This window comes from Terrapene carolina, unplaced genomic scaffold (assembly GCF_002925995.2).
Source record: "Terrapene carolina triunguis isolate 2854851 unplaced genomic scaffold, T_m_triunguis-2.0 Scaffold231, whole genome shotgun sequence".
Lineage (NCBI taxonomy): Eukaryota > Metazoa > Chordata > Testudines > Emydidae > Terrapene > Terrapene triunguis.
In genome coordinates, this window is record NW_020664582.1 from 19,477,011 (window position 1) to 19,493,254 (window position 16,244).

The 16,244-nt window shown below is 51.8% G+C and overlaps 1 protein-coding gene across 3 annotated transcripts in view; it reads left to right on the forward strand.

Annotated features, from left to right (window-relative positions):
* SMG6 (SMG6 nonsense mediated mRNA decay factor) overlaps window positions 1-16,244 on the forward strand; it is a 150,369-nt gene that overhangs the window by 39,265 nt on the left and 94,860 nt on the right. For all 3 annotated transcript variants that reach the window (XM_024194364.3, XM_024194362.3, XM_024194363.3), the window contains exon 10: window positions 6,673-6,818. In XM_024194364.3, the coding sequence (XP_024050132.2) occupies window positions 6,673-6,818 (146 nt within the window). The remainder of the gene's footprint in view (window positions 1-6,672; window positions 6,819-16,244) is intronic.

Consider the following 16,244-nt stretch of genomic DNA (forward strand, 5'->3'; position numbering starts at 1 on the left):
GGTGTTGTGGTGGGACCTGTTTCTCAATCCAAACACCCGGAGTTGCTCTGTGTGTAATGTACCTTCAGATGGGAGCTGTCTGCTCAGCAGCATGTTCCATCTCTTCTCTTGCCTCCCAGTGGCCTAGAGGTTGATATTGTAACCAGGGTTCCTGCAGCTCCTGCAGTCTCTGATAGAGCCGTTTGTTACCAGTTACCAGACTGAGACTTGTTACAGGCCACCTGAGAGACCCCCGCACTGGCCTGACTGGCTCATTGTCCTTTCTGGTATAACACATTCTTTTGACTCAGGCAATGTAGTTTCTTGCTCTAGCCTGGGCCTGTCTATCAGCCCTTCCCTGGAAAGCCCTCCCCAGTCTTATGGGCTGGAGGATGTGTTCGTTAGTAGTAGTGTAGAACACTAGCAGTGAGCTTGGCTTGTTGTAAAGCTGCAGTTCTTACCCCAAGGAGCTTACGTTCCAAGCTGGCTGATCAAACTGTGCCTCTGAAGCCACAGGTACCTGCAGTTTCTGTTGTCTTTCAGTTTGATTTCAGGATCTTCCCATCTCAATGCAAAGTATGAGCCACTCTGGCTAATTCAATGGAGAGTGAGTCCTTTGAGCGGCTCATGGCTAACAATGTGAATCGCAGTCTGTGTCATGAGGCACTGTTTATCTGAATGTGGGCAGCATGTTGGCCTGGAGTGAGGAGTCAAAGAACTGGATGTCCTCGTGGATGGAGAAAAAAGGGCAGATGGAACTTTTAGTAACTGAATCGTGTTTCTCTGCCTGAGGGCATTGTGTCCAAGGACCTGCCTGTCCTGAGCTCTGCTGAGGCCATGCTCATGGCTGAGTTATGGTTTGAACGCTTGCCAGCAGGATGGATTAATGGGGATGTTGTGGTGATCGCTTGCAGATTTGTCTCCTGAGACTTTCATGAAATTAAGATGCAGCATTTTAGGAGGTCACTTCCCAGGACAGCCATTTAAAAAAAATCCAAGTATGTTTAATGACAGACTCTCTCCCTGCTGTTCTTATTAAGGGAACTTGAAAGTAATATCAAGCCCCAGGAAGGGAAATCAGCTGGTGGTGCTAAACAGCTTCTATGCTTAAAATAGGTGAATGGGGAAAAATAGATCAGACCTACTGTTTGTGCTTAGATCATTAAACTGTGGATGGCATGGGCCGTGTTTTGTGGCATTAATTAGAATGTCTCACTGCTAAAACCAAAGGCAGGCAGTACAGTGAAGACTTCCACTTCACTGCTAACCTGCTGGGCTCTGAGCTCAGTGGGCTTACCACACATGCTACCAGATGTGCTAGAGTATCAAAGCACAGCTGCCTGGGTTGATGAAGCCGTCACTCCTTCGAGCCTTCCAGAGTCCAAACATGACAATAACGTTCATTTCCTTTTGTAAGAAAGAAACAAATGGGGGAGAAATCCACCCTGCAAAGGGGCCTTTTGCCGTGCTGAGATCTGGGCCTTGTTTACACTCACAGGATGTTGGCTCTGTGGTGAGTTGTACACGGTACATGAGACTGTATCGAAATCCGGAGGCCTTTAGAAACTATCCTAGCTCCCAAACACCAGGAATGCTGCCTCTTCCTAGGGGAGCAGCTTGACTGCTGAACGGGGCCAGCCCCATTCTGCAGGGCTGTTGTAGCAGCCAGTATTTGATGCAGCGGATGGCTTTGTGCTGCTTTCGCACACAGTGCGGAGGGTATGAGATGTCCTGACGCTGGGTTTTAAAAGGCACCGTGAAGCACAGCCTTTAAAAGTAGAGCAGATTGCACTCAGAGGATGTTGTTGGATCTGTGATGATTAGGGCCCTACCAAATTCACGGCTATGAAAAACACATCACGGACTGTGAAATCTGGTCTCCCCCCATGAAATCTGGTCTTTTGTGTGCTTTTACACTATACTATACAGATTTCAGGGGGGAGACCAGCGTTTCTCAAATTCATAGATTCATAGATTCTAGGACTGGAAGGGACCTCGAGAGGTCATCGAGTCCAGTCCCCTGCCCTCATAGCAGGACCAAATACTGTCTAGACCAGGGTCCCAAACCTCTTTTGTCTGGCGGGTGCCAGACGATGAGCCATGGAGGACCGTGGTGGTGGGCAAGTATCTGCCGAAATGCCGCCAACAAGCGGCAACGTCAATAGGCGTTGCCGCCGAAATGCCGCCAAGAAGCAGCAGCATCCAGAGCCGTCACTGCCGAAATACCGCCGAAAATCGGCGGCATTTCGGCAGTGACGCATCTGGATGCTGCTGCTTCTCGGCGGCATTTCGGCGGATGCTCGTCCGCCGTCCAGTACGCGGGCGCACTTGGACGCCCCAGCGGGCACCATGTTGGGGACCCCTGGTCTAGACCATCCCTGATAGACATTTATCTAACCTACTCTTAAATATTTCCACAACCTCCCTAGGCAATTTATTCCAGTGTTTAACCACCCTGACAGTTAGGAACTTTTTCCTAATGTCCAATCTAGACCTCCCTTGCTGCAGGTTAAGCCCATTGCTTCTTGTTCTATCCTTAGAGGCTAAGGTGAACAAGTTTTCTCCCTCCTCCTTATGACACCCTTTTAGATACCTGAAAACTGCTATCATGTCCCCTCTCAGTCTTCTCTTTTCCAAACTAAACAAACCCAATGCTTTCAGCCTTCCTTCACAGGTCATGTTCTCAAGACCTTTAATCATTCTTGTTGCTCTTCTCTGGACCCTTTCCAATTTCTCCACATCTTTCTTGAAATGTGGTGCCCATGAAATTGGGGGTCCTGACCCAAAAGGGAATTGCGGGGGGTTGCAAGGTTATTTTAGGGGCGTCGTAGTATTGCCAGCTTCAGAGCTGGGTGGCCAGAGTGGCGGCTGTTGGCCGGCGCCCAGCTCTGAAGGCAGCACCCTGCCAGAAGCAGCACAGAAGTAAGGGTAGCAGTACTGCAACCCCCCCTACAATAACCTTGCGACCCCCCCCTCCCCCCCCACACACAAAACTCCTTTTTGGGTCAGGACCCCTATAATACAACACTGTGAAATTTCAGATTCAAATAGCTAAAATCATGAAATTTACAATTTTAAAAATCCTATGACCGTGAAATTGACCAAAATGGACCATGAATTTGATAGGACCCAAGTGATGATCCAACCAGCCTGAAAGGATGTTGTGGAAGCCCCAAAACATTGTCCTTGTGGGTTACCAGAAGCATCCCATTCATCCAGCCTGGAGCCTTCTCACATTGCAAGGTCTGAATCTGTGTGGGGGAGGATAAAGGAAATCACTACGTTTGCTGAGTGTGACAACTGGGCATGTCCTGGAGGCCCCTGCACTCAACTGCTCTAACGCTGAGGCTGCCCCTGCTTTTCCCAGGATGGATTTCAGCTTTCCTGTGCATCTCTGGAAGGGCACACTGGAGCCTTGTGCCACTGCTGACTGGAGCTGGCGGTCATCCTGGCACACTGCCCTGGCATTGGCTCATCACCAGGACAGAACCACTTGCTAGAACAGTTGTGGGTTTGCTGGGGAAGTTCAGCAGTACGGGTGGGAGTAACACTCTTTCCAGTCCACTAGTATCTCTGGAGGATGTTAACAGACACTAGTGAAGTTAGACATTTTTAAATCAGCAGGTTCAGATAACGTGCATCCAAGAGCTTTAAAAGGGCTGGCTGAGGAGCTCCCTGGACCATTAATGTTGATTCTCAGTAAGTCCTGGAGCACTGGAGAAGTTCCAGGAGACTAGAAGAAAGCTAATGTTGTACCAATATTTAAAAAGGGTCAACAGGATGGACCATGTCATTATAGACCTGTCAGCCCGACACTGATCCCAGGGAAGATAATGGAGCAGTTGATACAGGACTCAGTTAATAAATAATTAAAGGAAGGTAATGTAATTAACAAAATGAACATGGGTTTATGGAAAATAGGTCAAACTAACTTGATATCTTTTTTTGATGAGATTACAAGTTTGGTTGATAAAGGTAATAGTGTTGATGTAATATACTTAAACTACTGTCTGGGGTTTGGCTTGGTACCGCATGACATTTTGATTAAAACCACTAGAAATATATATAATTGGCCCATATTAAATGGATTAAAAGCTGGCTAACTGACAGGTCTGAAAATGTAATTGTAAACAGGGAATCATCATCGCTGAGCAGGTGTGTTTCTACTGGAGTCCCTCAGGGATCTGTTCTTGGCCCTACGCTATTTAACATTTTTATCAGTGAGCAGGATGAAAAGATAAAATCATCACTGATAAAGTTTGCAGATGACACAAAAATTGTGGGAGTGATGAACAATGAAGAGGACAGGTCACTGATACAGAAAGATCTGGATTGCTTGGTAAACTAGGCACAAGCAAACAATATGCATTTCAATATGGCTAAATGTAAAAGTACACATCTAGGACCAAAGAATGTAGGCCATACTTACAGGATGGGGGATTCTGGGAAGCAGTGATTGAAAAAGATTTTGGAGTCATGGTGGATAATCAGCTGAACATGAGCTCCCCATGTGACGTTTTGGCCAGAAGGACTAATGTGATGCTTTTGGAAGCACAAACGGGAATCTCAAGGAGCAGAGAGGTTATTTTACCTCTGTGTTTGGCGCTGGTGGAATACTGTGTCCAGTTTTGGTGCCCAAAGTTCAAGAAGGTTGCTGATAAATTGGAGAGGGTCAGAGAAGAGCCATGAGACTGATTAAAAGGATTAGAAAACCTGCCTTGTAGTGTTAGACTCAAGGAGCTCAGTCTGTTTTGTTCAGCAAAAGGAAGGTTAAGGGGTGATTTGATTACAGTCTATAAGTGCCTACAACGGGAACAAATATTTACTAACGGGCTCTTCAGTCTAGCAGAGAAAGGTCTAACCCAGTGGTTCTCAACCTGTTAATGCAGCCCACAATGTGTTAAGTGGGCGCAGGTTGAGAACCTCAGCCCCCCTCCACCCTAAAACCTCCCACAGTGGCCTATGACCAGCACCCCTGCCCAGAGCAGGGCCAGGTGTGGAGCCCTGGGTGCAGTCCAGGCAGCCGGACCCAAATCCTGCTGCATAGGGCCGAAGAGGACCCCGTGGTGTGGGGCTGGGCAGGAGCAGGGACCCAGACCCGAACTCCACGGTGCAGGGCCAGGCAGGAGCAGGGACTGGGACCCAGACCCGTACCCTGTGGCGTGGGGCTGGGCAGAAGCAGGGACCCAGACCTGGACCCCACGGCACAGGGCCAGGCAGGAGCAGGGACCCAGACCTGGACCTCGCAGCACAGGGCAAAAGTCGGGCTCCAGACCCCACGGCGCGGGGCCGGGCAAAACCCAGCACCGGGCCAGGAGTGGAGCCCCCGGCGGGGCCAGCAGACAGCACCCGAGAAAGGGGGCCAGGAGCAGAGCCCCACCTAAAATCTGGGGCAAACCCCTTAGTTCCCAGAGCTTCCTCTCCCCTCAGCCACAGACCCACTCTCCTGCCCTACGGCACTCACCAGCCCTCTGCTGGCAGGAGCACAGATGCAGTCTGCAATAGGCTGTCTCCCCCTCAGCCAGCCCTGCTCCCTGCCAGACCAGAGCAGCAAATTTTGAATTTTAGCACACAGCTGGGCCACAGCTGTGTGCTAATTGGGCCACATGCAGCCCACGGGTTGAGACCTGCTGGTCTAACCCGATCCAATAGCTGGCAGCTGAAAGTAGAGAAATTGAGACTGGAAATAAAGTGTAAATTTTTAAAGGTGAGAGTAATTAACCACTGGAGCAATTGACCAAGGGTTGTGGTGGATTCTCCGTCACTGGCAATCTTTAAATCAAGGAGTTAGTGCGGGGAAGTTCTCTGGCCTGTGTTATACAGGAGCTCAGACTCAATGGTCACCGTGGCCTTGGAATCTATGAAAACCCCCTCTAGTAGACACCCCCTGAAGAAGCCGAGAAGAGGCAGCACAGCTGGATTGAGCAGAGCCTGGGAGAATCTGTCTGCCATTAGTTTGTGAACCCTTTGGAGGCAGGGATCTGTCTTACTCAGGGCTCTAGAATAGCTAGCACCCTTTGGGGGCTATATAAAGAGTGATACTAAATGAAGAGCAGCATAAATGTGTTGGGTTTCCTTGGATGAAGGTGCCTGTAACTGCTAAGGCCTTTGGTGTTGAAAGGACGCCTTGCTCGAAGCTGTGGCATTGCATCTGGTGGCTGGTCCTTCTTGATGAGTGATAGTAGCTGTGTGTGTTTCAGGAAACAGCTGTGGTTTTGACACTGGTTTTCATACAGTGACTACCAGCATCTAAATGAGACTGATTGTTAATCTGCAGGGGACCCCACATCCCTCTCCCGGGGCCAAGTTGGGGCTCTCACAGATGAGAGACAATGCCAGGGTTCCAGTGCTGGGTAAGGTGGAGGGTCCTCACTTGCCCGCCATATGACTGGGCTGCTAGGGCCAGCGTGACAGAGCCCACGCACGGGGAGCACTTTCCTCAGCAGGAAGTGGCTCTCTTAAACAGATGATGTTTACAAAGTCTGTTGCCCCCAACTCCATGGGTGTGGGTCAGGCTGACTTCTCCATTCTGTCTGCCAGCTCCAGCACTCCATGGGCTGCTGCTCCCCTGCAGCTGATGGGTGGGGTGGCTATCCCAGACAGGCAAGAGCTGTGAGGGTCTCCCTCTGTCCCCTCCTCACCGTGCCCGAGGCCTTGGTGCAAGCATTCCTGTTGTTCTCTTTCTGCCTGCAGGATGGAGACGTTCCCGTCAGTGACAGAGGAGGTGCTGAGGGAGTTCCAGGTGCTGCTGAAGCACAGCCCTCCTCCCATCGGAAGCACCCGCATGCTGCAGCTCATGGCTATCAACATGTTTGCGGTGTACAACTCCCAGCCCAAAGGTACCAAGTGTTGTCAAGGAAGGGGGCTGGGGAGTTGTGCCCTGTTCTGTGTGGCGAGTGATTAAATCCATGTGGCTGGAGACGAGCAGGGGAGGGATACTGAACGAGCAGCCTTCAGGGAGGCGGAGCTGTCTTTGCCTGCCTGCTGTGTGGAAGGCAGTAGAAAGGGCCCTGAGGCCAGGATCTCAGGGCCTCTCCCCAGAAAGTGCTGCTCTGTTCTGAGTGGGGAAAAGCTTGGGGGTGTCTTCCTGGAGTCAGGCAGAAGAGTGTTGTGGAGGAGGAGGATGCGCAATCCGTTACACCTCACTTAGAGCCTGTCCCTAAGAACTGAATGATTTCCTGACATGCTTTCCCAGCATCTGTCTCTGGCCCCGCTCGGAGCCTTGCACTGGCGCTTAGAGGCAGGCCTGAAGACAGCTGCTCTCCGGAGGCATCATCCGTGGCAGTCAAGGGACAGCTCTGGGGGAGCATGCCCAGTCCAGTGGCTGCCCGTGACTGCTGAGCTCACTGCCGAGCCTGTTTGTAGGTAGCTGCTGGAGGCGGTAACTGAAGGGCCAGGAAAGGAGGCTCGCCCCAGATAGAGCCAGCTGGGAAACACAACAGGTGTGTCCAGATGGGGTGCGATTGCTTCTCTCCATTCCCTCTTGGGCTGGGTGTGTTGGCTCCTCTCCCTTTATAGCCTTGAGTCTATTGACCAGTGGCTGTCCCCAGACCCAGTGGGCTGTGGGGCGGAGTGCCCTTTCCTCAAGCGCGCTGCAGAGAATTCCGAGTGCGGCGGAGGTGGCAGTTGCCTGTTTGTTTGCAGCCGTACGCCATGACAGTGGGGTTGGACGTGCACTCCCAGGGCAGGAAGAGCACCAGCTGCTGGATGTTTAGATTCGGAAGGGGGCAAGGCCTCTCCCACTGCAGTTGTGGCCAGAGTGCTGGGTTCTTACAGACACTGAAACACAATCCCTGCCCCCAAAAGCTCGTGATTTCAGCTTTTCCTCTGCGAACAGTTGGCTCCTTGTCGTGCCAGATGAAGTGACTGGGGGACGAGATGAGCTGACTGGGTGAAGTGGTGTGCTGGAGAAATAGCTGCTTCCCAGGCATCTTCCTGAGTCCCCAGTGCTGTTGCTGAGGTCGGGCTCGTGAGCCGCTCTGCTAGGTGCCAGCTCACCAGGTGGAGTGTTTCTCTTTCCCGGCTTCAAAGTACTTTACAAACATGAGCAAATGCCTCCTCTCAGCCCCCTGGGAGGCAGGTCATTGTCCTTATCCCTGTGCTACAGATGCAGGGACGGGCACAGAGTAAGAAAGGGCCCTGGCCAAGCTCATGCTGCAAGCCACAGGCAGAGCTGTGGCTAAAACCCAGGTGTCTTGACTCCCAGTCCTGCACTCAGACCCCAGTTCCAAGGGGATGCAGGCAAGGGGGAGGGAGCTGAGGCTGTCTCTTCTCTTGCTATGTGAAATAAGCCCAAATGTTCTTAAGGGTCCCTCTCTCCTAAGTGAGTAGGTGCCTGCTGCACCCAGCCTCCGGTCTCTGGAGGGAGCAACCCCTTTCCTGCTTGGGGCTCCGTAGTGAGTGCCTGGAACCAGTGACTCTGTTCATGAGATTCCTGTGAATTGGAGGATGCTGCAGTTCCCACCTGACAATGTTAGAGGGTTTGTCGGGGGTCTTGTGCTTAGCTCTTGTGTTTGAGAGCCTAGGACACTGCTGATCACGTTCCTGGGGTAGAAATACTATTGTCAAAGTGAGCTTATTGCCAGCCCAAACATCCCTGACATTTCCGGGGTGTGCATATGTCGAATGCTGGCAAAGTCCCATGTGAGTTTGGAGCCGATTTCATGGTACTGAGAGGTACAAAGAGCTGGATGCTGAGGCAAAGCAAAGGGCCTGGAGTTTTAAATGTATGCAAGAGCATTTGCTGCATTGTTGCCAAGTGCCCAGTGCATAGCTGAGGCGTTGGCTCCACGCCCTGGTGTGTGGGCTGCTGTGGGCAGAGGGCTGAGGGGAGCTTACTGCAGTGATGGCTGGTGGGAAGATGCATGTTTCCATTTCCCAGCATATGAGTCACCTTCTGTGTGTTGCACTTGCACGGACAGCGGCAAGAGGGGGTGTTGTGGTGATCAGCATCTGTGTGTATGGAGGAGGCTGAAAGGCCTTAAAACCTTTCCCTAATTATCATCAGCACAGTCACTGAAGAGACTGGCAAATCACGAGTGATTCCATTCAGCGGCCTTCCCCACCAGCCTCTGCACTGCTGGGCAGTGCATCACAGGGAGAGCACGGCAGGGCTGTCCTGCGCACATGCCTGCAGGTGTGGTCTCTGTCTGGTCTCTGCTCAGAGCAGGAGTTATGCTGTCTCTAGGGCAGAGAGGGAACTCATTCGTAGGCTCCCTGCACTGCCCTGGGGCTCCTGCTGTGGAATGGACCTGCTGCCCAGAGTGTTAGTTGGCTCATGAGCCTTCCCTTTGCTCCTGTTGATTTCTAGGCCTCCAAGACCCCGTCTGTACTAGAAAAACTTTTCAAAACTTCCCTCCCAGCTGCTGCCGTTGTGTATCAATTAGACCTGCTCTCAATAAGGTTAGCCTGTGTGGCTCCTCCCCATTAGGGCTCCCATCGCTGTTCATACTGCGGGAGCTGGACTGGTGCTAGCAAAGGGGCAGCAGACCTGGGGTCAGGCTACCTGTCCCTGCTTTCATTGACAGAATCTCACTTGACTCCAGGTGGAGCCAAGAATCCCACTCAGGGTCTTTTCTCCTGCTGGAGCACCCATTAACCAGTGAGCCAGCCCCTCAGCCGCCCATGTGGAAGCGGGGTTAGGAAGGCTCTGGCTGCTGCCTCAGATCAGAGCCATGTAGTGCTATGGCAGACCCTGGACTGGAATGGGAAGAAGAGAACTGGACACAGGATCCGAGGCTGCAGCTTGTGCAGTTGCTGCCCCTGTCTAGTGTGAGCTGTCAGTGGCTGCTGATACCTTTGAGGCCATCGTGGGCTCCCAGGGAAGGGCAGGGACCTTTTTGGGGTGGCCATGTTTAATAGTTTGGTAGCCATCTGCACATGTGACTCGCAAGGAAGTTTGGATCCCTTTATCCAAACCACAGACACTCCAAGAATTTTAATTTTTTTTAATTCTGTAATTTGGGGAAATAAAACTCTGGTTTCTGAAAGGGCTAATTGAAGCCGTGCTTGCAGCAGGGGCATATCGGTGGGGAGAGAAACCCCCTCCCAGCCCATCTGTGCCCAATTTACTCCAATCTGGCCTCTCGGGGGCTTTTTTCTTTCTCTCTCTCTCTTTAATAATTTGTTTTATAATTCCTGGAATCAAACCCATCTCAGACACACTGTTTTATTTTACTGTATTATTGGATTATACTTCCTATAAATCACTGGATGTTATTCATAGGCCACCCCCGGAATAACTTCCCCTCTCCCCGATGGGTCTACATTCCACACAAATGCACACCAACCTGGGGGCTCAGCAGAGGGCACCCTAGAGACACTTCCCGGAAATCCCAGCAAATTTCCCTGGCTCTGGGTGTGAGGCATCAGACTGCAGCACCTGGATGCCTTCTGGCACTTACAGTCCTGTTGCATTTGTTCTTTCGAGTTTGTGAGGAACTCGGGCTGAAAGGGAGGGGGTTGCCACATGTGCATCCCCAGCATGTGTGGGGAATGGCGTGCAGAGTCAGGGCTGGGTACTGCTGGCTGGCCTAGTGCTTTGGGCTCATGAACAGGAAGACAGGCCAGACTTTAATCAGAAGAAATGTCAGTGGAGTGTGGTGACTAACCTGTGTGACCTGCTGACCAGTAACTAGGGGTCTTGCTGTTTGGATGGCAGTCGCACTGCCGGGGTGGCTTTGGAGCATGGGAACAGGTTCATTAGGGCAGCTTATAGGAAATCAGTCCCTAATGTAGAATCATCCTGGTTTGTGGCTAGGGCTTGGCTCACATGGGCCAAACCCTGGGTCCACTCTCCCATTTGGGCCCAAAGGTCCTCCTTCCCCTCCTCCCCCCACTGGAGAAATAGGGCCTGGAGGGCAACAGAACTGATGTGGCAGTGCTGCACGGGGTTGGGAGTGCAGGCTGGGGAGAGTCCCACCCCTATACGCCATGGAACTGTGCTCTGGGGGCCTCTGGAGCAGCATGGCGAACCATCATTACACATCCTCTAGCCACTGCTGTGCACATGTGGAAAGGAGCAAGCTAGCGCTTAGCAGAACTGTCTGGTGCATAGACCTTCTCTGCACCAGTTCCTGCCAGGTCCACTGAAAGACATCATCTGATAAAGGAATCTGTATGGTAGTGCAAAGTATCTGTGCCCCCAGGTATGTGTGAGACCCTCCCCCTTGTTCCGCATCTGTGCACAGCTGGAGAAGGAGGCATCACTCATGTAATTCTCAACTGAATTCATTATGTACTTAGTCTGTTACCAAACAGACAGCTCCCCTGCCATCCTGCTCCTGTGTGCGGCTCTGTGCTGAGCGCACTGTGGGCTTCGCTGTAGTGACCGCAAATGCTCGGACTTGCGAGCTAGACCTGTGAACCCTTAAAATAGCCCTTGAGATGTTGGAAGGGTGAGCAGTGTCTACCCTTGGCGGCAGCCCCGGGCCCGTCTCCGAGTGTCTCTTCAGCACTCGCTTGGTTTCCCGCACGGGATCAGGCTTTGCTTGACGAGCTAACTGCAGCATCGGAAAAAAGGCTCAGCCGGAAACACTTACTGCTCATCTACCGCAGCCGCATCTCAATGGCTTTTCGTGAGGGTCTAACCACATCATGCGTATTGGAGCACAAAGAAGGTGCTGGGAGCTGAGCCCAAAGGGGTCCGGTGCATTCGAGCTAGTTTAAAAATAAAACACTGCTGTGGACAGCAGCCTTGGTTTGGTGGAGTTTTAAAATTAGGTTTAAAACGAGGCTTAATGAAACCTCAGACTCCAGTTAGCAGAAGCAGCGGTGTGATCGCCCTGGCTGGGAAGTGGAGCTCAGCCCTTTCTCCTAATTCCCCCTCTCTGTGGTGAAGCTCAGCTGGCCTGTTCTCTGCGTTTTCCATAGTAGAGCACCTGGAGCAAGAGGAAAATCAGAGCAGAGATTGGGCCAGGCTTGGTGAGGACTGGGCTCTCTGCACAGTCTGGAAGCCCAGCTTGGACACATCTCTACTGCGTGTTTTACCCATAGCCGGGATGCCCCTGTTATAACTGGGTCTCCCAACATGGCAGGGTTTACATGCCTCTAGAGTAGCTCAGTGCTGTTTCCCTTTAAGGCTGACTGGGTGTTACTGTCCTTAGTATGTGTGTGTGTGGGGGGTCTGAAATGACACTCCCAGAGCTCTGCTTTGGGGAAGAGAGTCATTAAATTTCCCCCTCCCCTTCTCCTTTGACCCCTCTTCTCCCTGTGCTTGGACCAGAAGCTGCAAACCCAGAGCCTGGGGCAGGAACGTCTCAGACTTGTGACCTAGCCCAAAGGAGAAAGGGGGCCTATTGGACTGTTTTGGACTGCTCACCCTACCTACAGCTGTGTGGAGCTCGCTGTGGAGATTGGGCTGGGAAGAGTACCGCACCTGGGGATTGCACGTCGGGTTAGGTTTTATCCTCAGCCTAATATTGAGGACAGTAGCAGCACCTAGCAGCCCCAGCCATGGACCCAGGACCCTACTGTGCTAAGCACGGTACAGGAAGACGGTCTCTGCCCCAGTGAATTTACAATCTGAGCAGTGCCTTGGCTTTTGTACACATCTGCTTAGTGTCTGTGCTGTTCACTTGAGGAGAAAATATGCACCCACAGCACCTGCACCCCCTGTCGCTTCTGTAGGCCGTGTGCCTGGCCCCTTCTGCTCAGGAGAAGCCTAGCTCTGGAATAACAAAGAGTGCTGCAGCTCAGGCTGGCGGTACATTGGCAGAGCTGCGAGAAGGAAACGTCTATGAAACCGTCTCACGCTGAGCTGTAGCTGATGCTGGACTCCTGAGGGATGCAGACGTGGCTGGAAGCGCTGGCAGACTGTTAGGGTTTGCTCTCTCAGGTAGCTGTGAGGGTGGGGTTTGACAGGATGCTGGGAGGGAAATCTGTAGGTCTCAGCCACAAGACACATCAGTAAAGCTCAGGTAAGCTACAGTGGTCCTAACATGCTTGCTGAGGAAGCCTCTCCTGAGCTCTTGGGGCTGGTGGCAGCAATATTTAGACTGAAGTTTTCCTTTGCTTATTCCCCTCGGTTTCCTGTTTAAAAGGCAGATTGTCACATATCTGGGGATTTATTTACCGTAATTGGAATTATTCTCCTGGCTTCTGACTTCCACCCTCTGATGCAAGACTGCATAGTGTAACGTGTCCAGAAAGTCACGTGACTTTTTCCCCCTTGCCACCAGTGCCAGCAGGAGATGCAGTAATCAGCATGCTGCAGGGAATTTCCATTTGCAGTTCAGGTTTCTGAAATCTCGACTTTGGCTTCAGGAGCAGAGCATGGAGCAGGACTTTGTGAAGGGAAGGACGAGGTTTCCAGTGTGTGCCGAGTGCCTGCCGTTGTGTCAGATTCTCCAGGCCTCCCCTCCAGCTGGAGTGGGGCTGTGCAGCAAAGGTCCCTGTTGGGCAGTCTTATTAGGTGAACTCTTTGGGGGCTTCTGTCAGGCCTGCCTGTGATGTAAGCACTTCCTCACTGTCTACTCAGGAGAGAGGGCGAGACCTAGATCTCATTTCAGGGCAGCGAGCAGAGGGAAATGATTTGTAATCACAAAGCTAGACTCTGCTTTGCAGCCCGGGTTCCGCTGCCTGAGCGTGCAGGTTAGGACAAATCCTGTGGCACCTCGAGTCTGTTTAGAGAGCTTTTCTGCTGTAGTGTGACACTGAGCCCAGACTGGCTGTGGGACGTGTCTCCCTCGTGATGTATTTTCTGGAGCTGGAGGAACTATGGGCATTTCAGAGAGACCCTGTGAGGGGCATGTGCTGTGTAAAATGAAACTAAAGGCAGGCAATTCTGAGCTCTGACAGACACTGCATCCCTCAGTCCAGGCACTATGAGACGAGAGTGGTGATCAGTACAGCTGTTCCGCGGTGCCTCACCCTCTGTGTGGGGGTGTGGAGAAAGGGGAGTGCTTGTGCTGGGAGAGCGAGGACTGGAGGTGATGCAGAACTGGTTTGCACCCTGACAGGAAATCCTCTCACTTTTAAGGAGACGTTTCATAGTCTAAATATATCTCTTGACTGTGTCTTGCACCTGTGATTTCCTCCTGTTTCTGTGGAGCAGTGAGTTAATTACTATGTTTTTATTTAATTCCGTGTTAAAGAACATTGTATAATTAGGCTCGTTACAATGTTTTGCGATGTGGTCATGATCTTGATGACGTTTGCCAAGCTGCTCTGTAAGGCCTGCCAGCTTTAAGGAGTGAAAGCCCCCTGCTCTGCATCACCACGCCCTGTACAGGCTCAAGAACAGCGTCCCAGCTCTGTGAGCATAGCCCTTCCCAGTCCCCTGTGGGCTAGCGGACATTGTCAGCTCACCTCCCATCACCTTCTTTAAGAACCAAATCCCACTCAGTTCTGCCTCATCTCTTCTTGCATTTGTAAGGCACCAATTCCCATGGTAACTAGATGCTAGGTTCTCGAAGGGGGCTAGCATTGGCAGAGTGTGGGGGTGCTCTGAGGGCTGTGTTGGCAGTGATGTATAAAGTGCCTTTGTCCTGCCTGGGACCAAGGAAGGAAAGTGAGCACAGCCAGAATATTTCCATCCATATATTTCAGGAAGCCACGTGTCTGAGAACGAAAGGTGGTCCTTAAGCAAGCTCAGGTCAACAAGGAGACTCTTGCCTACCTGTTCTCTCGCCTACTTCCATCACATTTGGTGAGGAGGCCATCTGGACCCCTGTGTGCTGTTGCACTTGGTCCTGTGGCAGGGCAGTGTTGGATCTGCCTGTGATGATTCTGTGGGCTTCTCTTCACAAGAAAACCTTGAGGAATCATGTTTGCTAACATGATGTTAAATCCAGCTTTGCAGTCAGTGTAGACTGGGACAAGTTGTGTTTAATGCTGTTAGTTGATCATGGGTAAATCTCTATGGACCCAGCAGAGTTTCTCCTGAGCCTGCTGACACAGTGTTAAACACGACAGTCTCTATCTACACTGATTGTAGAGTCATGTTCAACACACTGTGGTTCCCGGAGGTTGTGGTTAACATGACCTAGGGAAACCCAGTAAGTGCCATGGAAAGGGGATAAGTGATTCTCTCCAGATGGTAATGCTGCGGCTAGAGCAACCCTCCCGTGAGCGTCTGGCTCGGCCCAGAGCTCTGACCCCACTCTAGCCTTCTGCAGCTCCTGCCGTATCCTTAATCCTTGTGTTGCCGAACTCCTCATTCTCCCTGAGCTTTGGATTGTTCCATAGCCCTTTGTACTCAGGGCCATGTGTGTGTGGGATGGGGAAGCAGTGATTGTCCCCATGTTGGATGGCAACACAACAGCCAGAGGGAAACTGGACATGCAAACCAGTGAGAGAAATGCAGTTTGCTGGCTGTTCTCCCACACCCGGTAGTTGTGGCTCTGCTGTGGGATTTTGTTTTAACCGTACTCAGATACCTACTGGGAGCTCAGTGTGCTGATCTCCCCAGCATGCTCTCCCGGCGTTGCCTCTCTGCGGACTCCTGGTGTGTCTCTGCCTGCGCCGGAATGGAGACAGGGAGGCTTGCGTAAGCAAATCCTGCTCTCCAGATAATGGCACCGACGCAGAAAGGAGGCCCCTGCTGCCAAATGTACATTGGGAACAGCATAAACCCTTCAGAGCGAGTCCTAGGGAGCCAAGGGCTGATGAGACCTCGCAGTTGGTGCTGGGAGCAGGCCTCACCCTTCTCTGGGGCCCCAAATGTACAAGGTCCATGGCAGAGAGGGGAAGAATTCTGCCACATGTGCTTGTGTCTTTAAAAGTAGGCAAAGCGGAAGTGATGCTCTCAGCCCATCTGCACTTGGGGCTGCGCACCGAGAGCTAGACGCACTGCAGCTGGTGCGAGGCCCTGGCAGTGCGAGGAGCTGCTGTCTGTTGGGCTTTACTGCTGTCTACGTTGAAACATGGCTTGGGAGGGGGTTAGTGGCACAGTGCCAGGCCCTGTTAGCCTGGCCTTCTCTTTCCTTTCTCCTCCCCCCCTCCATGCTTTAAAGTCACATTTCCAGGCCAGACATAGAATTAATCTCTGGGCACTTCACATTGCTGGCAGCACAAAGCAGGATGTGGGATCTTTTTTTCTCTCTCTCTGCGTCTTGGCTGACTTTTTTACCTCTCGAAGAATTTGGAAGGGCCGTGAGATTCCCCCCCGCTCCCCCCTTGCCTCAGTGCCGTGCAGTTTTTCAGCAGGCTGATCACCCTGCTGTGGCTTCACCCTAATAGATTTCATATGTTGATGCAGTTGACATCAGTATCAAACTATTTTACATGTGATCTGGTGTATTTCCTGAGGAAATCTGCAAGATATT